At 31.4% G+C, this 23,156-nt stretch overlaps 1 protein-coding gene and 1 long non-coding RNA gene across 2 annotated transcripts; one reads left to right on the top strand and one right to left on the bottom strand.

Annotated features, from left to right (window-relative positions):
- Positions 1 to 12,738: 12,738 nt before the first annotated feature.
- On the bottom strand, positions 12,739 to 23,145 carry LOC127698411 (RRP15-like protein). The gene is made up of 5 exons (XM_052201877.1): positions 23,031 to 23,145; positions 19,701 to 19,948; positions 17,176 to 17,261; positions 14,960 to 15,161; positions 12,739 to 13,728 (listed from the first exon to the last, which is right to left on the bottom strand). The coding sequence occupies exons 1-5, from the start codon at positions 23,089 to 23,091 to the stop codon at positions 13,570 to 13,572; spliced, it is 756 nt and encodes a 251-aa protein (XP_052057837.1). The 5' UTR covers positions 23,092 to 23,145; the 3' UTR covers positions 12,739 to 13,569.
- LOC127698438 (uncharacterized) lies at positions 15,625 to 16,313 on the top strand. Its single transcript, XR_007980837.1, has 4 exons — positions 15,625 to 15,759; positions 15,942 to 15,986; positions 16,113 to 16,157; positions 16,249 to 16,313. It is a non-coding gene; the product is annotated as an uncharacterized LOC127698438 (long non-coding RNA).
- Positions 23,146 to 23,156: the final 11 nt, after the last annotated feature.

Consider the following 23,156-nt stretch of genomic DNA (forward strand, 5'->3'; position numbering starts at 1 on the left):
AGTACTTAGTAGACATATCTGTCACATCACAGAATTTCAGAATGTTCCACTGTCGAGAATTTCATTTGAAAAGGTGCATACAAAATGCAATTGCAACTTATCAACAAAGTAATTGTATGCCAGTTTCAGGAAACACTCAAATGAGAGAATAACTTGTACAAACTTACCTATACCTCTTTCAGTTTGAACTTGTTCAAACTTAACTATACCTCTTTCAGTTTGAGCCACACGTTTTCATGAAAATGCGGCTTATTTGTTCCTTTAGAACCATAGATTAAATTACAAGAAATTAAAGTAAATCGTACTTTACAAAATCAAAACTTGTTCAAATAAAAACTACAATTAATATACATAGGTAGATAATTCATCCAACAATTAATGCACATAAATCTCTATATCCAATAAATAAAGCTTATTAAAGTTGAAGAACTGGTAATTTTCCACTCAACTTCTTTATTATCTTCTTACATTCTGATTCTTAGTTATCATGCCAATTGGTAAATTCGAAGTTACTGAGAATTCCCTTACACATACAAGTTGTCAGAACTATAATTAATTGTCATTTTTCCTGTTTATAGAGAACCAAAACTAATATAATGTTCAATTTAAATGGCAAAATTGCTTAAATTGTAAAAAATCTTCATTTAAGGGCAAATACTCCTATATTACAGCCCTGGCCCTGAACATTGCCGTCGTTAATAAATCTTTAACTAGTTCAACAAAACATCACGCAAATACAAGGCTGGCAACTTATTACCACAACATCGTGATAACTCATCAACAACTGTATAGAAGCAATGTTGCGTAGGCAGCAAATCATAATAAAAAAGTTAAATACCGCCCGACTTAAATTGTTAGGACGTAAAACTCACAGTTCAACTACCACTTCATGAAGAGCCATTATATAACATACTGGCTAAAAAGAAACAATCATTTATAGCGTTATACCGAGAATAAAAATACAAACATTACTAACTGTGTGTATAATGACAAAGACGAGGAATGTTCTAGTCATATGTCAAATATATTGTAAAGAAAAGTATTAATTGTAATTAAATAATTTAAAAAGTAATATTTGTTATCTGTTCCAACTCCCTCCGGCAAAATTGACATTAGATGAAATTGGCTATTCTGTTTTCGGTTACATTTGTTTATAAAGCTCCTAACGTTTGTAAGTATCTATACATCCCTGGCTTTTAAATGTTAAGGTTTGAGCATTCCTGATGATGATAAATCTAGAAAAGCGCATCAGACGCACACAATTTATAAAGGGTTGTTTTCATTTAGTTTGTACTTAACTCGATTTAATTTCTCGTTATCTAAGAGTCTAATGTTAGTACTGAAAGCAATCTTTCCTGAACAAAGTTCTGTGGGACCGTACGTCTTAGGCAACGACCATTTTATTTTCTAGGACAAAAGGCGGAAGAGGATTTTGCAAGCGGAGTTTTCGTTTGCACCTGTTGCTATGGAATACTTTATATTTACTTTTACACAAAACTATAGCCTGCATGTTGTGGACAGAATATTAATTTTCTTTCTGTCTTGAACAAGATTATTTTTTCAGTTCTTACCAGCCAAAATATGTCTCTGCCCCCTTCCATTATATCAAATGGTCGCCGTTCCTTATTGTCTTGGCAATGTAGACTATTTTTGTTAGAAGCTTCTTTAAAGTGTATAAATATATATTTTAATTATACAGAGTGATTAGTTTTTATTATTTTAACTCAATTAAAGGTTACATAATCGTTATCCGCAATTTAGCACACACATTATGCAATACTGCTTCTTGTAACAGGATAGGCATTACAACTAAATATGGTGGTATATCGTAAACGTAAGTTCCTGTTGCCAACATCCTAATGACAAAAATAAAACAGGTTTTTTGTGAAAAGTACTTGATGTCAGGTTTATTGAAAAGAGAAACAAATGTACTGAATATATTAAATGTTATCTAAGACAACTTCCGTTGATCTGAGACTATTGTGTTATAGCTATGGCAAGCCGTTTTTATATTCATTCCATTTTTCAAGATATCTTATAAAGTTAAAAAGATATATTTAAAACTAAATGAGATATCTTATTAAGTAATTGGGATATCTTATAAACTAAATAAGATATCTTATTACACAATTTATCTTATTAAATTAAAAAAAATCATATTAAAGATATCTTATAAACTTAATAAGATATCTTATAAGCTTGATAAGATATCTTAATAACTTAATAAGATATCTTATAAACTAAATAAGATATTTTTTTCAATTAAATAAGATATCTTTTTAAATAAATAAGATATATTTTTAGATAAATAAGATAACTAATAAACTTAATAAGATATCTTATAAAGTATATGAGACGTCTTGTATTCTTTATAAGATATATTATGTATTTGCAGTTATTAAGATATCTTACATACTTTATAAGATATCTTATATATTAAATTAGCTTTCTTATATATTAAATAAGATATAATATATATGAAATAAGATATCTTATATATTAAATAATATATCTTATAAACAAAATAAGATATCTTTTCTACACTATACCAGATAAAGGATAAAAAAAGGAAATGATTCGCGCATACATACAATAACGTTTCTTGAATTCATTGGAAAGCAAACTATACAAACCAATATGTATTGATCAAATTTAAGGAAGTGATAAATAATGAGCGTATTTACATTTAAAAGAATGCATTCTGTTTCAGTTGATTTCCTAGTTTAATAGAAAATCGAAGTAATCGTTCGCCAAAAATATGAATGACGAAATGTAGAAAATAATAGGATGTGTATTTTCAAGCAATCACTTTTACCTATTATGTCTGTTTGTTTTGCTCACACATTGTTGTCAATAAAATGGAATTCTATGCGACTGTCATACATGTGAGAAGCTTAGCTAGCTATAAATCCAGGTTCAATCGACCACAAGGAAATGCGTGTACCAAGTCAGGAATATGGCAGTTGTTTTCCATTCGTTAGATGTGTTTGAGCTTTTGATTTTGCCATTCATATAGAACTTATTTCCGTTTTGAATTTCCCTTGGAGTTCGGTATTTTTGTTATGTTACTTTTTTTTTAAATAAGCAAATGATGATAACAACCATAATAATACATTTAGTTTTTCAATTACTCCAGAAATACTTTGTATGCTAAAGGCAAAATTTAAAAAAACAAGTTTAAAATTTGAATTTAAACATCCCAAACAATTGGCAAGCGGTTTAATATGATATGTGAGCATCATGCATCAAAGTTTCTGGCACATTTCAATTACCTTTCATGGAACAAGAGGACCCTTTTCATTAGCGTCAATTGTCAATTCATTTGTACAAGAAATTCTATCAGTAGAATATACTGGCTCTGTAAGGAATTTCTCAAAAGCACTTGAATATCAAGTTTCTTAATTCATCATAAAAGAAATTATCCTGGTTTTTTTGATACATTTGTTTTTTATTGTACGATTTCAAGAAATATGATCAGATGCGGGTACATATTTCTTTACTTGGACTGCATCCAAACAAAAAAGTTTACAAAAAATAGAGGTTCACAGGAACATGAATCGTAAATCTAGTAAAAATGAACACCATTTAAATCATTTACCAAAGTTGCAGTCATCTTTCATACTCTTAGCAGGATTGTGACCAGGTTTGATTCATGTAGAAAATATTGAAAATAAGTCATTAAAGACAATAACCGCTGCTAAAGGTGTCAACAAGTTCCATCTGTTTGTTGTCTTGTAGATCTTGTCTTGCTGTTAACAGTTTCTCTTTATCTATTATAATGGTCAAGATCATTGCAAAAATACTCAGATTGGTCAAAAATTGTCAGTAAGGGAATTAACTTCTATAAGATTCTAAAAAGTGTGCAAAAATATTCATTTTAGGGCAAATTTACAATCAGTGTTTGTTTGTTAATTTCAGATATTTTGATTTATTAGTAAATTTTATTTTGCTGGTAATTTTTTATTTGCCTAAATGGTTTCATTATTGGAAGGTGGTGGAATCAATCTCCAGCCCGGTCAAACCAAAGACATGAAAATTGGCATGCCAGATCTTGCTTATATGATAAATGGAAAATACTACACCATCAGTAGAAAAACCAAAATATTAACTTACTTATTCACTGTAATTTCATTCACTATTGGATACTTCTATGCATCTTAGAACTTAGTACGAATATTTGTGACATCACAGAATTCCAGAATATTCTACTGTGAGAATTTCAAGGGCAAAATTGCACATACAATGCATTTGCAACTTATCAACTAGGTAATTTTATGCCCTTCACAGGAAATACTCCAATGAGAGAACAACCTATACATACTCAACTATACGAGCCACCTTCCATTAAAAAATGCCTCATATCAGCTACAAAATAAACAAGAGGCTCATGAGAGCTTGATATCGCTCACCTGCAATTTCAGTTTCGGGCATTTGACTTATTTGTAGATCTTACTTTGCTGAACAATTTTGTCATTTACACTTTCTTACACATATTACATAACCCAAAACTGTAAAATTTCCTAAAAATTAACTATTTCTGGACAGTAACCCAATCATTAGTTGTCTTATTGGTCTGAAGATAACTTGACAGGTAGATCTAAACCTGTTTAACACTTTCACCTGTGTCAGTTTTGCTCTTACTGCTTTAGTTTTTGAGATGAAAGCCAAAAACTTCATTTGAACCCTATGTTCTATTTTTAGAAACTGCCGCCATGTTTTTGAATGGATCAAATCCCAGAATACAATCTATAAACTAAATACCCTAAGAAACATTCAATTTAAGTTTTTAAGTATTTGGCCAAGTATTGTTTCAGATAGGAAGATTTTTGAAAAAGTAATTAGACTTTCACAAAAAATGTAAAAAAAAAACGTTTTTAGGGTAAAAACTCCTTAAGGGGTCAATTGACTAAATTGATCTTTTTGACTTATTTGTAGATCTCACTTAGCTGAACATTGAGTGCCATTTATACTTTCTCTCTATCTATTATAATATTGAAGAAAATAACTAAAAACAGTAAGATTTAATAAAAATAAACTATTTCCAACAGTAACTTAACAATGGGTTGTCGAACATGTCTGAAAATTTCATAACAGATAGACCATGACCCATTTATCACTTTAACTCCATGTCACTTTTGCTCTAACTGCTGTAGTTTTTGAAATATAAGCCAAAAACTGCTTTTGTCACCTATGTTCTATTTTTAACCATGGCGGCCATGTTTGTTGATGGATCAAAACTTCGGATAAAATTTACAAACTAAATACCATAAGGAAAATTCAGGTAAAGTTTGGAAGTAATTTGGCCCAGTAGTTTCAGAGAAGAAGATTTTTGAAAAAGTAATAGACTTGCACGAAAAAGTGTAAAAAATAAACGTTTCAAGGGTAATAACTCCTTAAGGAGGCAATTGACTATTTTGATCATTTGACTTATTTGAAGATCCTACTTAGCTGAACATTTTTGCTATTTACACTTTCTCTCTATCTATTATAATATTAAAGATAATAACCAAAAACAGTAAATTTTCATAAAAATAAACAATTTCGAACAATAACCCTACAATGGGTGGTCCAATTGGTCTGAAAATTTCATAGCAGATAGATTTTGACTTATTCATTACTTTAACTCCATGTCACTTTTGCTCTAACTGCTATAGTTTTTGAGATAAAAGCCAAAAACTGCATTTGACCCCTATGTTCTATTTTTAGCCATGGCGGCCATGTTTGTTAATGGATGAAAACTACGGATACAATTTATAAACCAGTTACCCTAAGGAACATTCAGTTAAAGTTTAGAAGTATTATGCCCAGTAGTTTCAGAGAAGAAGATTTTTAAATGTTAGCAAACATAATGAACAAATTGTGTAAAATTGTCTTTAAAGGGCAATAACTCCTTACGGGGTCAATTGACAATTTTGGTCCTTTAACTTTTTTGTAGATCTTACTTTGCTGAACATTTTTGCTGTTTACAGTTTATCTTTATCTTCAATAATATTCAAGATAATAGCCAAAAACTGTAAAATTTCCTTAAAATTACCAGTTTAGTGGCAGCAACCCAACAATGGGTTATTCGATTCGTCTGAAGATTTAAGGGCTGACAGATCTTGACTTATTGAACATTTTTACCCCATGTCAGATTTGTTCTAAATGCTTTATTTTTTTTTAGATATAAGCCTAAAACTGCATTTGACCCCTATGTTCTATATTTAGCCATGGCGGCCATGTTTTTTGATGGATCAAAACTTCGGATACAATTTATAAACTAGATACCCTAAGGAGCATTCAGTTAAAGTTTGAAGGTATTTGGCCCAGTAGTTTCAGAGAAGAAGATTCTTGAAATAGTTTACGACGATGACGGACGACGACGACATACGACGGACGCCAAGTGATGGCATAAGTTCACATGGGGCCCTTCGGGCCCCGGTGAGCTAAAAAGGAAAAATAAAATATTATTTCAGATTTAAATCCAGTTTTTGAAGAAGAGCAAGAAACATAAATGAATCAACTAAATTAGATTGAAAGGAACTCCGGATCCTCTCTTCTTTCAAATCCCCTTTGTTCATTCCAAACAGAAACAAATATAACAAAAATAGATAAACAAAAATATTTGGTGTAATTATACACGATTGGGGCGCATAAAACTTGCCAATAAGACAGTATCCCAACAACAAAATCAAATTAAAAAAGAAATAAAGAGGTGAGGCCCCTCATGGGGGTGTCCAAGTAATCAAATAATCACAATTTTTTTGCCAATATAATCACATAATCATTAATTTTTTTTAAGCAAGATATTCATATAATCAAAAATGCAGTCCTAGATTATCATGAAATATTTGGTCTGGTAATCAAATAATCACTATAAAAACGGCCAAGTCATCACACAATCAAAAACCCCATGAGGAGGCTCAGAGGTCAACTGCAAAATCTTTTTCGATAAACACGATTTTTTTACCATAATTATGCCATGCTCTAAAACTCCAAAAGTCAATAAGGTAATGACAAACAAGATTCGAGTTTTCATATACCCAGACTAACTACAATTGAACAGATATGATCTGTATTACACGCAAAATTAATAGAATCATGTTGTATTGAAGTCCATGGATTTATGATTCGTTTAAACATACACAAACTTTCCCCGAATTCCTTGGAAAACAAACTACATAAAAAATTATATATTAATCACATTTAAGGAAGTGATAAATACATAGTTTATTTACATATAAGATGATGCATCAACTGTACATCCTGTATCAGGTGACTAGGAAATCGAAGTAATTTTCTAAAAATTTGCAAAAATAAAATAAAATGAATGACAAAATGTGGAAAGTAACAGGATATGTGATTTCAATCAATCATTTAAACGCAAACGATGAAAACAACTTTGATACATTCGAGTTTTTCAATTACTCCAGAAATGCATTTTTTCTAAAGGCAAACTTTTCAGAAAACAAGTTTATTTTTTTTATTTTAACATCCTAAACAATAGGCAAGCAGTTTAATATGATACGTAAGCATCATGCATCAAGCGTCAAGTTCTTGGACAATTCAATTACCTTCACATGGAACATGCGGACACTTTTCGTTAGCGTCAATTGTCAATTCATTTGGAACTGAAAATTCTATCACGAGAATATATTGGCTCTGTAAGAAATCTCTCAACAGCAGCTTGAATATCAAGAATCCAAATTCTAATGCTCAGTAAAAGAAATGATCCTGGTTTGCTTGATACATTTATCATTGTACATATGATTTTAAGAAATGTGTTCAGATGTGGATATTGCTTTACTTGGACTGCATCCAAACAACAAAAGTTTACAAAAACAATTAGATCCACACAGGAGCCGGAATAGTTCATCTGGTTAAAATGAACAACATTGAAATCATATAGTATTACCACAGTTGCAGCCATCTTTCACACTGTAAATAGAATTGTGACCATGTTTGATTCAAGTAGAAAATATTGAAAAAAATAGTCATTTTAAGGACAATAAATAAAGGCAACAGTAGTATACCGCTATTCGAAATTCATAAATCGATTGAGAAAAAACAAATCCGGGTTACAAACTAAAACTGAGGGAAACACATCAAATATAAGAGGAGAACAACGACAAAACAGAAACACAACACTAAAATGCAACACACACAGAAACGAACTATAATATAACAATGGCCATTTTCCTGACTTGGTACAGAACATTTTATGAAAAAAATGGTGGGTTGAACCTGGTATTGTGGCTAGCCAAACCTCGCACTTTTATGGCAATGTAAAATATAACACTAAAATGACACCATTACATGACATGAATACAGTACAACATTACGGACAGAGAATTACGCGAATAAACAATACAATATAGTACATTTGGACAACGAAACAACAGAAACACTGAAGTGAACAAACAACAAACGCTGATAAAGGAGTCAACAATGTCCATCTTTTTTGGTTGTCTTCTAGATCTTGTCTTTCTGTTTACGGTGTCTCTTGATCTATTATATTTTTCAACATAATTGCAAAAAACACTAAAATTGGTAAAAAATTGTTAATTAAGGACTATAACTTCTATAAGATTTGACCCAACAATTCAGTTAATCAACTACCGTATGTGTAAGCTTGATCGTGCTGATCATTAAAGCTTTCCACAATTTCTGTTATAACCAAAATGGCAACAGAAGAGCAATAACTCCTATAAGTGGTTGATTGACAATCGGGGTAAAGGAATCGATCACACATTGTTGTCAATATAATGGAATTTAATGCGACTGCCATACAAGTGAGAAGTTTAGCTAGCTATAAAACCATGTTTAATCCACCATTTTCTACATAAGGAAATGCATGTTCCAAGTCAGGAATGTGACAGTTGTTTTCCATTCGTTTTATGTGTTTGAGCTTTTGGTTTTGCCATTTGATAAGGGACTTTCAGTTTTGAATTTCCTTGAAGTTCGGTATTTTTGCTATTTTACTTTTTTCGATATCAGTTATGTTGACTTATTTGAAGATCATATCTTCCTGATCATTTTAGCAGGAAACAGTCTCTTTGGATGTACAAGTACCCGGCCACGTCCACTTGTATTTGTAGTATTTGTATTTTTATCCATCTGATGAGTTAAGCCTCTTTCAACTGATTTTTATAGTTCGTTCTTTTGTTGTACTGTTACACCACTGTCCCAGGTTAGGGGGAGGGTTGGGATCCCGCTAACATGTTTAACCCCGCCACATTCTGTATGTATATGCCTGTCCCAAGTCAGGAGCCTGTAATCCAGTGGTTGTCGTTTGTTTATGTGTTACATATATGTTTTTCGTTCATTTTTTGTACATAAATTATGCCGTTAGTTTTCTCGCTTGAATTGTTTTACATTGTCATTTCGGGGCCTTTTATAGCTGACTGTGCGGTATGAGCTTTGTTTTCTTGACACATTTGTTTTTTATTGTACGATTTCAACAAAAACCAGAGGCTCACAGGAACCTGAATCGCTCAGCTGGTAAAAAATGAACACCATTAAAATCATTTACTAAAGTTGCAGACATCTTTCACACTCTAAGTAGGATTGTGACCAGTTTTGATTCATGTAGAAAATATACTGAAAAAAGTCATTCAGGCCAATAACCGCAGATAAATGAGTCAACTATTTTTGTCTTGATGTGTTCAGTTTCTCTTGATCTACTGTTACCTACAATTTTCAAGATCATTGCAAAAAAAACTGAATTTGGTTAAAAATTGTCAATAAGTGAATTTAACTTCTATTAGATTTGACCCTCAGAGATAACAACTTAAAAGGTAATTGAAGGGCAATAACTCCTACAAGATTAAAAATTGGGGTTTTAGAGAATTAATCAATTATCAGTTAGGTTGACTTATTTGTAGATCTTACCTTCCTGATCATTTTTACAGGAAACAGTTTCCTCCTATTTGTTTTTTATTAAGAAAAAAGTCAAAATCACAAAAAAGTGTGCATTTTAGGACAAAAATTCCAATAAGGAGCTGATTGGCATTTCAGATATATTGATTTATTAGTAAATTTTATTTTGCTGATGATTTTTATTTGCCCCAGTAGGGTATCATGCTTGAGAGGTGGTGGAATCAATTCCAAGCCCGGTTAAACCAAAAACTCGAAGATTGGTATGCCAAGCATGCAGCACCTGAAGAATTGTCTACCTAATCAGTGGAAAACACGCAACCATCAGTAGAAAAATCAAAATATTAACTTACTTATTCACTGCAATTTCATTCACAATTGGATACGTCTATGAATGTAAGTACCTAGTATAAATATTTGTGACATCACAGAATCCCAGAATAGTCTATCCTGACAATTTCACACGCATAAGTGCGTACAAAAAAGTAAAATAACAAAAATACTGAACTCCGAGGAAAATTCTAAACGGAAAAGTCCCTAAGCAAATGGCAAAATCAAATCCTCAAACACATCAAACGAATGGATAACAACTGTCATATTCCTGACTTGGTACAGGCATTTTCTTGTCACGGTAGAAAATGGTGGATCAAACCTGGTTTTATAGCTAGCTAAACCTCTCAGTTGTATGACAGTCGCATAAATTTCCATTATAATGACTACGATGTGTGAACAAAACAAACAGACATAATAGGTAAAAATGTCAAAAATGCATTTGCAACTTATCAACAAAGTCATTTTATGTAGGGTACAGAAAATATTCAAATGAGAGAATAACCTGTACAGTCTAAACTATACCTATATCAGTTTTAGGCACACATTTTCACGAAAATGCGAAATATTTGTTCCTTAACTGGTAATTTTACACTCAACTTCTTTATCATTTTTTAACATTGTGGTTCTTGATTGTTATGTCAATAAATGGGGAATGTGTTCATGGGACACAGATGATGCCCTGCTTGCATATAACGTTATAAAGGGACATAATTCTAGAACGGTAAAAGTGACGCTACCCAAATTCGTACTTGATCTGAGTTTCATGGTAATAAGCGTTGTGTATAAGTTTCATAATATTTGGTTGAGGCCAACTTAAGTTAAAAAATGGAAATGAAAAATTCAGCAATTTTTCCATTTGAAAAGGGGCATAACTCTTAAACGGTAAAAGTGACGCCACCAAAATTCAAACTTGATCTGTGTTTTGTGGTAATTAGCATTGTGTATAAGTTTCATAACATTTGGTTGAGGCCAACTTAAGTTAGAGAACGGTTCCATTTGTAAAGGGGCATAACTCTAGAAAGGTAAAAGTGACGTCACCTAAATTCAAACTTGATCTGTGTTTTGTGGTAATTAGGATTGTGTATAAGCTTCATAACATTTGGTTGAGGCAGAACGGAATCCAATTTCGGGACATACGGACGTACGGATGGACGTACAGACGGACAAGGGTAAAACTTAATGCCCCCTCTGCTACGGCGCGGGAATAATAAGTAAATTTGAGATTACTGAGTTCTATTATGCATACAACTTGTCAGAACTACAATAAATAATATTTTTTGCCTTTAACAGAGAACCAAACTATTAAAGTGCTGAAATGGTAAACAATTACTCCTATACAGAGTCTCAACATATTGACATTTTGGTTTTGTAGATTTTGTATTGTTGTTCAGTTTTGTTGTTTACAGTTTCTATTGGTCTATAATTAATCCAAATTAGTAGGCAAAACCTAAAATAAGTCCAAAATTGCTGGTAAGGGTAATAACTCCTCTAAAGAATCTATTGATGGTAACAGTATAATTTCCAAGCAAGGACCAAAGCTCATAAACTCGACAATCAAACAAAGACTGTCAATGGTCATAATGCCCCAATCTAAAAATAAGTATAAATAGACAAAAGAAGCACATGCAATGATATAATAATGAATTTTCTAGGTCTGTCTGATTTCATGTAAAAATATGTGAATCATCGTTTAATCTGTACAAGAATGATTTTTTGTAGACCATATCAGTCAAAGGTCTGTTCATTCTTATTCACTTTTCAGTGTTGACATTCTTTTCGTTTTAATAACTGAGCATCATAAGCACATGCATAACCCATCTCCAGCTAAGGGTCAAAATAAAGGCTGCCTGAATACAGATGTAAATGAGGTTTAAATATTGACTTGCAAGCCAATAATACATCAGCAATGTTTTTGAGCTAATTTTGACAAAATTGAACCAAACTGACTGCTAATACCAAAATATTACTGTAAATTCAGAAATTATTGCCTGCATTTATTATTGCGATTTTTGAAGAATGAACAAAAATGTGAGTTTAATCATTTCTATTTTAGGAAAAGCTACATACAGATATATGTACCAGATATCAGAATGAGAGTTCTTATTAATGCGATACTCAAGCAGTCACATTATCCACATTATTAAAAAAACCTTGCAATAATTTCTGAATTTACAGTATTTCAAAATTCTGCTTTGAAAAATGTTGGAAACAAAAATTCATATTTAATTTTTTTTGGTAAATCGTAGCTAATACACCTTTAAGTTTAAAATTACTCTGTTATTTTGAAGTAGAAAATAATTGAAAAAGTTTACACTGAATACAACAAACAACTGAATCAAAGTGATTGTAATTTGTTCATCTTGCAGCAGATGAGCAAAACATGACCACCTGAAACAAACATCTGAATATTCTACCATTTGAAAACATATTTCAGGGTTTACACAACAGCAATTTTAGGCTTCATGAAATCATATCTAATAATCAGTTTGAGGCTTCAAGAAGACATAAGCTCGAATCTCAACCATATTATGTCAAAATCTAGACACAATCTTGTAGAATAATCTTTTTTATTAAAATTTGATATGAAGGACCAAGAACTTGTAATGATAACAATTTACATAAATAAAGCTATTTCTCTCTTCATTTCTGACACTCAAATGGTCATAATGTTGACTGAGTACCACACTGGTAGCAAAACCATATCAATGCCATATAATAAACAGGTTTGAAGAATAGACATTATAAAAAAACATCAGTTCAATGAAGACAAAACATGAAGTTGCATGTGTTGACTTACAAAGTATATACCACTCCTTTATAGACATTGACCAAAATTTAAAGGATTATCAAATAGGAAGAAACTGTTCAATCTGACATGGTACATCTGATCACTTTAAAGATCCAGATCAGATATATTACAAAAAGATGCTATGCTCAGTGCCTATAATGAAAATACAAAGTATGGTCAGACAAAAGTTACCGTACTACCCAATGATCTGAAAATTACTTTCACAGCTTAAAGTTCAAGAACAACTATTGAATATTTCCTTAAAATAAAAGCTTAGTAATAAGCAATAGAAAACATAATGCTCAGTGGACATAATAAAAATTCAAACAAATAAAAGGTTGTGAATGCCTGTCAATGACTCATATTTGAAAAAGGCTTACTGGTACATGGTAAAACTCATTATTACATATTTTCGTCAAATTTCTCTCCCTCTCTGTCTTTTTTTTTTACATAGGCCATCTGTTTTGTGTTTCTTTGTTTATATTATATGTAGGAAAGAGTAACTTTTTTATATGTTTTAGCTTGCAATCATCAAAATCTTTTTGTAAAACAAATTCAATTTATTATAACATAGATCTATAACATGATATTTGTCATCCACTTTCACTACCACTGTCTATATCATTGTCTGATTGAGGGTTTTCACTATCACTTTCTTTATCCCAGTCTTTCATTTTAGCCCCCATCATGTAATCATCTCGTAAAATGTCCCATTTCTTATTTTTGCTGTCTTCTTCATCAGATACATTTTCCTTCAATTAAAGAAAACAACATATAACATAAGCATTTAGTCAATGTTTCTAGTTTTAATACAAATATTTTTATATATAGAATATCCACAAATCCTGTTGATAGGTAGTCCTATTAATTTAGACATATTTGCTACTTCAATAAATGTATTAATCATAATTATATTAAATAACTTTATGTGAATAAACTGACAGGATCTGACAAGTTTTACAAAGCTTTCACAAAACTCCAGTCCTAAAATAAAGACACGTTTAAACAAACAGAATCTAATGCACTGCAGTGAAATGTCAAGGTTTATGTTTGCATATATCAATTATGCCACTGCAAATTAATTTCTAGTTATTCAAACTTCTACTGTGGAAAAAGACACAACACATAAGACACAGGTTTTAAGTAAAAAAACTTTTTTTCTTGCCAAAATTTTCAACACACAGGGAATCTGACAAAGGAGGTAATGATTTGGCATGGCATTAGTGTAAAATATTATTACCTGATTTGTTTAAATGTTTATTTTCAGCTCCAAAAAGATGTAAAATATATGTCAACATATCACAAGTTAACAAAAATTTTCCCTAGACATTTAGCAGACAAATTCTGGCTTTTGTTTCTATTGTGGGTTGCTGTCTCATTGGCATATATCCCCATATATCCTTTTTTCATTAGTAATAGTCATCATGTAATTCTCATGAAAAAGATAACCCATGAATCTATTTTTGTGTCCAATTTTATGTCCATTCTTAGAAACTGTTGACCCTCTTAATACATTTTATTAATAAATTCACATGATTAAATATCAAAAGACAATGCTGTAGTACTGGGCTTTCAAAAGATTAAAGCTTACTTTAAGTCAATCTTATCTAAACTATAAAATTGCAGAAAGTACCGATTAAGATTTATTAAGATACATGAAGGACTTTTGATATTGAAACAGAATTCCGACAAACCATCTTTTTTTGTTTTTGTTGGCCAAACAAAATGAATAAGAGTCAGCTTTTCCAACAGAATTACTTTCAAAACATGTTAGGTAAAGATTGAGTATTGAGATAAAGTACTGAAAACCAATAATAACAAGAAGATAAATTGACAAATGGGTAACAATTTAATTAAATCATTAGCTGTAAAGTTCTATTTTGTCATAAGATGGCTAGTATTACTCAATACAATGTTTTTTTCCTAAATTTTCAATAATGTGAATATTATAAAGTCCTTACAATTTCTGGACAATGTTTTTACCTGTTTAATTTCTGTTTTCATATTCGATGCTTTGTTAGATATATTTGATACAGTTTGTCCTTTCAGTAAATCTAAGAATTTCCCTTTTGTCATTTTGCCTAAAGCCTTTGATTTTTTTGCTTCAGTTGGTCCTGCATCATCTAATTGTTCTTTCAATATTTTCTGTTGTTTCCTAACTGCATTAAATAATTGGACAACTCCCCTGAAATATGGGTTAATAATATTGATCATTTAATAACGAGCAAAAATAAGAAAGTATACAATAAATGAATTATATTCTTGTTTGATGTGCATCTAGAGTCAAGGTTTATGTATTCAATATTCTTGATCTATGTGGATATGGAGTAAATTTTACTCTATTGTACATTCTACTTTTATCTGGATATGTAGTAAAGGTTAAACTATTCTACTTTCTTGTTCTATGTGGATGTGTAGTAAAGGTTAAACTATTCTACATTTTACTTTGATCTGGATTTGGAGTAAAGGTTAAACTATTCTACATTCTACTTTTATCTGGATATGGAGTAAAGGTTAAACTATACTACATTCTACTTTTATCTGGATATGGAATAAAGGTTAAACTATTCTACTTTCTACTTTTATCTGGACATGGAGTAAAGGTTAAACTATTCTACTTTTGACTTTTATCTTGATATGGAGTAAAGGTTAAACTATTCTACATTCTACTTTTATCTGGATATGGAGTAAAGGTTAAACTATTCTACATTCTACTTTTATCTGGATTTGGAGTAAAGGTTAAACTATTCTACTTTCTACTTTTATCTGGATATGGAGTAAAGGTTACACTATTCTACATTCTACTTTTATCTGGATATGGAGTAAAGGTTAAACTGTTCTACCTTCTATTTTTGATCTGGATATGGAGTAAAGGTTAAACTATTCTACTTTCTACTTTGATCTGGATTTGGAGTAAAGGTTAAACTATTCTACCTTCTATTTTTGATCTGGATATGGAGTAAAGGTTAAACTATTCTACTTTCTACTTTTATCTGGATATGGAGTAAAGGTTAAACTATTCTACCTTCTTTTTTTGATCTGGATATGGAGTAAAGGTTAAACTATTCTACTTTCTACTTTTATCTGGATATGGAGTAATTCTACCTTCTATTTTTGATCTGGATATGGAGTAAAGGTTAAACTATTCTACTTTCTACTTTTATCTGGATATGGAGTAAAGGTTACACTATTCTACATTCTACTTTTATCTGGATATGGAGTAAAGGTTAAACTGTTCTACCTTCTATTTTTGATCTGGATATGGAGTAAAGGTTAAACTATTCTACTTTCTACTTTTATCTGGATATGGAGTAAAGGTTAAACTATTCTACCTTCTATTTTTGATCTGGATATGGAGTAAATGTTAAACTATTCTACTTTCTACTTTTATCTAGATATGGAGTAAAGGTTAAACTATTCTACTTTCTACTTTTATCTGGACATGGAGTAAAGGTTAAACTATTCTACATTCTACTTTTATCTGGATATGGAGTAAAGGTTAAACTATTCTACTTTCTACTTTTATCTGGACATGGAGTAAAGGTTAAACTATTCTACCTTCTATTTTTGATCTGGATATGGAGTAAAGGTTAAACTATTCTCCCTTCTACTTTTGATCTTGATATGGAGTAAAGATTAAACTATTCTACTTTCTACTTTTATCTGGATAAGGAGTAAAGGTTAAACTATTCTACATTCCACTTTTATCTGGATATGGAGTAAAGGTTAAACTATTCTACCTTCTACTGGATATGGAGTAAAGGTTAAACTATTCTATGTTCTACTTTTATCTGGATATGGAGTAAAGGTTTAACTGTTCTACATTCTTTTTTATGTGGGTATGAATGCTTCATTCACTTATAATGCAAGACATCTTCACATATCATGCTTGTATGCATATATCTTTTATGGTTGAAAACATATAAGATACAGACATAATGCATATAGTTTGTATGACAGCTGTTCTTTTAAAAATTGTGTACTTGGCCAAGAAAAACCCTGTTGTCGGAATATCTCTATTATTAAAGAACTGAATGTTTCATTTTATAGTTTTAATGGGTATAAATTGACTAAACACATTTGTGTATGAAGCATGTAACTTTCTGCATCCCATGCCAAAAATGTGTTCATGGCCAATGCATTCACAATTCATAAACATCTATGTCATGTAATTACCAGTATATTGCATCAATACAGACCTTTGTGCTATTCTTTGTAAAGCTCTTTCCTTATCTCTCTCCAGTGGATCAGGTTTTACCTTTGCCATTGCTTCCCATAGCCTTTTCTACAAATTTAAAATTTCAATTGCAATCTTTGAACAATCATTTAAAAAAAATTACAACGATAATGAACCAACGCCTGGTAAATCTTCAATCAATAGAAAAGTGGATACTCATGTATGCAGGGTTGTTACGATAAAAAACACAAAATGTGAAAGCAGTTTTAACAATACTTTTTTTTTCCTGATTTTGTACTTCAGGGCGATTATCTGTATTGATTTTATCCTGATGAGGGTGCCCTAGGCACTGAAACTTGATCTCATTAAATTACTGCAGCAGTCCCTAAAGTGTTGTTGTTATAACTGCTTTCACACTTTGTGTTTTTTATCGTTACAACCCTGGATATCTGAGGTATCCACTATAGGGATTATAGCGTATTAAAGATTTACCAGGCGTTGGTTCACTGTCGTTGTAATTTTTTTAATTGTTATCTTGAACCCCTGCATCCATAAAGGAACTGCTGTTGCAAGCAGCGCTAACCTATTAGCCATCGCATACATGAACGAAAAAAGACTTTGTTGAGGCACCCACAGGAACCCTCCTCCAGTGCTACATTATTGGATTTTCAACCAGCTTTAATAACGGAATTAGGATCAACCACCTTAATCAAGAACAAGCCCAAAAGGAAAAAGAAGATAGGATTATTTCTCTCTACAAAGTAGCAAATTAAATATCACAAAGGAATTGATTCCCTGTAAACCAAATAGGTTTATTCAAATGTGAAACAATACATATGTGGTCCCTAAATATTCTGAAAGAAATATACAACCAGTACCTGACACCATTCCCGATTTTTATATTAAATGAACTATTGTGCAATTAAAATTTATCATAAATTTATTATAACTTGTGAAATAAACATTTTCTAACACCAGCCGCGGCCAAACACAAGACAATACCATTATGATTGACAACTGTCATGATCAAAAAACAATTACACTCAATGTACATGTAGTTTCTTTGAGTGTAGTTTTAATTGAAATGATGATGATGAGCACTCCTGTTTAATGTCATTTCTTGACCTCAATAGTATGTTTAGATATTTGATATACAGTCAAACCTTGTTGTGTTGCAAACCTGGATAAGTCGAGGTATTTTGTCAGTCCTGTCAGAAATCCTGTCTGTTCAAGTCATTTCTAAATCTAATGAGTTGAAATCGGTACATTCGAAAATCTGGTTAACTGGAGTGTATTTTGAAGTCCCCTTGGCAAAAAATAATCATGATTTTACCCTGATATGTGTCGCAGTTTGAAGTAAAAGAAATTTTGTACATTTATTTGCAGTCTTCCGGATCTATTCCCATTCAATGTTTACATCAAGATAAGGTCCGTTTGAATTTGCTTAGTAACTTAATTTCAAAAGTGCCAATCTTTGCTGCATATCAATCCATTCCTTTGGAATTTTTTCCATGACTTTCTCTGACCTAGCTGTATATATATTCGGATAATTAGCATGTTCCAGTAAGGTATACAGCCAGAAGAAAAATAAATTGAAGTTGGTACTCCAGGAATTTATTCGCATAGCAACATTTTAAACCAATTTTACACCAAGCTTCTATAGCCTGCTGTACTCATGGTTTGTTGCTTAAGGAGGGAAATAACATTGAATGGAAATTTTGATTTTATTTCAACTTATTTCTCTTTTTACTATTTACCAGAACGTTTTCCCGTGAACCCATAATTGATAGCGTCCTTGCTACAATGGGACAAACATTGAGAAGATCTAGTTTTCAATATTTACATGGGAGGTAATATTTTGTCACTAGATTTCCCGCTGGTTAGATATTTCTCAAAGTAAATATTCCACTTTGATATTTATTTTGCCTTTCTCATAAACAAAATTTCTATTTCAAAAACCAAATAACTAATTTTTGAAAAGTTAGCTTGAAGAATTCATTAAAGTTAAAACAAGGCCAATACATCTTTCCTTAGTTCAGTACCTTTGATCAAATTACTTATGTACATAAAAATCAAATGGATTGTTATCTCGTTGGCAACAATACCTCATCTCCTAATTTGAAATAAGAATTTTTTTTTCACAAATCCTTCTTATCCCCCCCCTTTCCTTAATAAACCAAGTGGCCACCCACTTAGCTGTCATCACAATATTATTTGTTTATCAATTTTACTGTCATCAGTATCTCTTACTGTTACTATTCTCAAGATAATGTAAGAAAATAAATTGAAAGTTCATAAAATTCATCCTAAGGGCATTAACTCAAAAAATCAATTCTCCTGATTTTAGTTTCTGTCTACCTAGTAAAGTTTCTTAGATAAGAGTCTTTAATACTAAATGTTGTTAGAAATTGTCATTTAAAGGCAATAAGAGTCATTTGAAGGTTTCAGTATTTATAATTTGTAGATCTATTATTGCTTGTAAAATTTATTTTTGCTTCAGACAGTTTCCCACACTACAAAAATTGTATAACATAAGTACAAATGTACCTTCTCTAATGATGTTTTATCTTCATGCTTTTCTTCATCCTCCTCTTCTTTCTTTTTCCTTTTCTTCTCTAACTTCCTATCTGTTGTTCCTTTTGCTAAAATCACCTGTTTATGCTGAGGTACAGATTTTGACAAAATTTTGGCCATTGCATCAGCCAAACCAGTCTTGGATTCAGTTGCATTTTCCTCATCACCTCCATCAGTTAATCCTGTCTTAGAATCAGTCTTATTTGCCTCATCATCGCCATCTGTAAAGAAGTCATTTGCTTACAATGATTCTGATATTAAAATAATCAGTACCATAACTGACAATGTAATCATTAAGAACATCAAGATGTCACTACAAAACTTCTCAAGACAGGTACACCATGTATACATAACCAGTATATTAATGGTGTACTTTATTATAATGTACTGGGTATTCATTTGATTTGTCGAATTATTATAAGTTCCATCATTTCAGCTATTCTCTTTTATTACTATACTTTTCAATATGACACTGATACCTTAACCATGATAACAAAACAAGGAATTATTTGAATCTGGAATAATTATGAATTCTGGAAAATTGATTAGAAATGTATAATGAAAACTAACCCAACTAAATAGGGTTAGCCATGCGCGCATGGCTAAGGTTAATTTCAATTTCACTATCATTTCAGTATAAACTAACTAACCCCCCTTAGCCATGTGCGCATGGCTAACCCTATTTAGTTGGGTTAGTTTTCATCATAAATTACTCATCAATTTTCCAGAATTCAAAATTATTCCAGATCCAAATAATTCCTTGTTACAACTCTTCCAATTAACTGATGAAAGATTGTTATGTTTTGTTTTGTTTTTTTTTCGGGGGGGAGTTGGGGGGGGGGGGGGGTGTAAATGAGATGAAAATATGATATTGTACTACAATGTACATTCAAACATCATAAAGATGAACTTTCACAAAAAATTTACAACCCTTACATGTATGTATATCAAAATTACAGAAGCACTATAGGCATGACGTAGGGGTTGTAGCTAGAAATTGTAAAAGCTGCTAACAATTGTGTCAAATGACGGTAATTGCTGACATTGGGGCTTGCAACATGCCACTTTAAGATATTATAAGAATACATATTGGCCAGAAAAAACAAAATATTTCCACATCTTTTTCTCTTTCCAGGAACATTATTAAACTAATTTCAATAATATTTGAAGTGTGGCTAAAAAAAAATTACATGAAATAAAAAAAAAAAAATTGCCAAAATTTCAGTCTGTTAATTGCTGCTGTGAACTTGACCTTTGAATATATGAAATCGTCTTCACCCAAAGGCACAGTATTCTTCAGATAGATAAAGAATTGGTTTAAAAATTAAAAGATATTTTCCAGAAAGGTGAATTTCCTAAAAATTCAGTTTATTTATATACTAAAATGTTCTGGATTTGATGTTAAGTGGGGGCTGGGAATTAATAGTTGAAGGACCATATTTTGACATAAAAATGGGTGTTGTTTTACCAATAAATTACATATTTTTCATTTTATCGGGGGATGCACCCTCTCTGAATCACGCCTGATGTATCGTTTTATTCACAGTTGTGATTTGAGAACGTAACATTTGTAAGGATGGAACTGTGGAATGGCATGAGTCAGCTTAGTCTAAATAATTATGATGTCTTGAGAGGCTATTTTAATTTTTTTCTGTGACGACACAGAAAAAAATTAAAATAGCCTTCCATGACGTCATAAATTATTTATTTGGACTAGTCAGCTTTGTTCAAATTTTAATGTTTAATCCTCTTGCTGCCAGTTGTTTTTCAAGGTTGCATTTTGTGTGCAAGAAAATATGACACAGCTCAACGTCTGTGACGTCAGATGTCCAACAATGACGTAACGCCAACATGACCGTTACATTTCGGACCTATTGAAGAAAAATATAACACTGTTTAATCTTTGGTCTTTTATTTGAAAAAGATACAGCAATGAGGAGAAGTTTGCATAAATTAAAACATGGACATACGTGTCCCTCCAGCACAGTCGGTGTGGACACATGTGTCCCTCCGGCAGCAAGAGGGTTAATGTTACAGTGGTATACATTCTTGAATCTTAATTGTAGGTGTGACATATATAAAGTTATTTTAGTCCCAACTGTTCATATTTGTGCTATATTAAAGGAATCCGGGTCCATTCGCGCCCAATCAAGTTCGCCCCCAATGCACATTCGCCCCCCTTTCACTTTCGCACCCTACATGTTCGCACCCAAAGTCCGTTCGCACCCTACACGTTTGCGCCCAATTTTTATTGGTTTTGTGTTTAATAATTTGTAAACGAGTTTTGGTAAGTGTATTGCTGTAAATATATTTTTTCATTGTTTCTAAATAAAGTGAGATTCTGACAAGGTTTTTTTGTGTCATAGTAAATGTATTGCTATAAACATTTTTTTTTCATTGTTTTTAAATAAAGTGAGATTCTGACGACCAGTATTTTATTTTTGTGTTGAATAATTTTTAATCATGTTTAGGTAAGTGTATTGCTCTATATATATATCTATATATATATAAATTATTTTTTTTCATTGTTTCTAAATAAAGTGAGATTCTGACACACATGAGATCAAAGGAGCCAAGCTGTTAAAAACAATTATCTTTCATGTCTTTTATTTAAAATCTTCAAAGTTTTACTCATACCAAGCTAAATACATGCAGTATTTACATTTAAAGCAAGTTAAAACAACCATGACAACAATCATGATTTTTAAACACTTAACAATAATATCATATTAGGCTGTGAATAAATACCAATTAGCAGTAATCATACATAATTAACATTTAATAAGTAATCATCAAATCAATTTAAAACAATATTTCATTTAAAAATTCCCGAATTTTTATTTATGAAAATAAAAATATTTTGATATAAATACCTACAAAACATCTAAAAATTTATCAGGTTTTTTAATAAAAAAAGGGTGCGAACGTGTAGGGTGCGAACGGACCTATAGGGCGAATGTGTGGGGTGCGAACGTGTAAGGTGCGAACGGGTATTGGGCGCGAACGGACCCGATACCATATTAAAGTACATGTATATGAAGAGTAATGACAGGTGGATAATTTAAAAGATCAATTTTTGATTTAAAGGGGAAATGAAAATCAGGCACGTATCCTCGTCTCATGGGTTTTCGTGCTATAAAGAATGCGTTGTGACGTCACAATTTCTATTCAAAAAGCATGTATAGACTATAGTACGAATTCATATGACGTACGAAAACATATGATCTGACCATAAATGTACATTTGGTGACCTCTTTAATGATTAAAAAAAAAACAAGGAAAAAATAACTGTGTAATACACACCAATGTCACTGTCAAAATCGTTCGATCCATCGTCTGGACTATCAACTGAAATGGATTGCATTTCCACGTGCGCTTTGTCGTGTTTGTGTACACGATTCTTACAAATTACAAAATTTTAAACGAAGT

Source organism: Mytilus californianus, unplaced genomic scaffold (assembly GCF_021869535.1).
Source record: "Mytilus californianus isolate M0D057914Y unplaced genomic scaffold, xbMytCali1.0.p SCAF_4, whole genome shotgun sequence".
NCBI lineage: Eukaryota > Metazoa > Mollusca > Bivalvia > Mytilida > Mytilidae > Mytilus > Mytilus californianus.

What these genes read in the sequence shown, in the direction of transcription:
- LOC127698411 (XM_052201877.1), bottom strand. Translation starts at nt 23,091, where the DNA reads ATGCAATCCATTTCAGTTGATAGTCCAGACGATGGATCGAACGATTTT. An exon ending in CGATTTTGACAGTGACATTG is followed by an intron (nt 19,949 to 23,030) that starts GTGTGTATTACA and finishes ACTTCTTTACAG; the next exon opens with ATGGCGATGATGAGGCAAAT. An exon ending in TGAAAACAGAAATTAAACAG is followed by an intron (nt 13,729 to 14,959) that starts GTAAAAACATTG and finishes CTTTAATTGAAG; the next exon opens with GAAAATGTATCTGATGAAGA.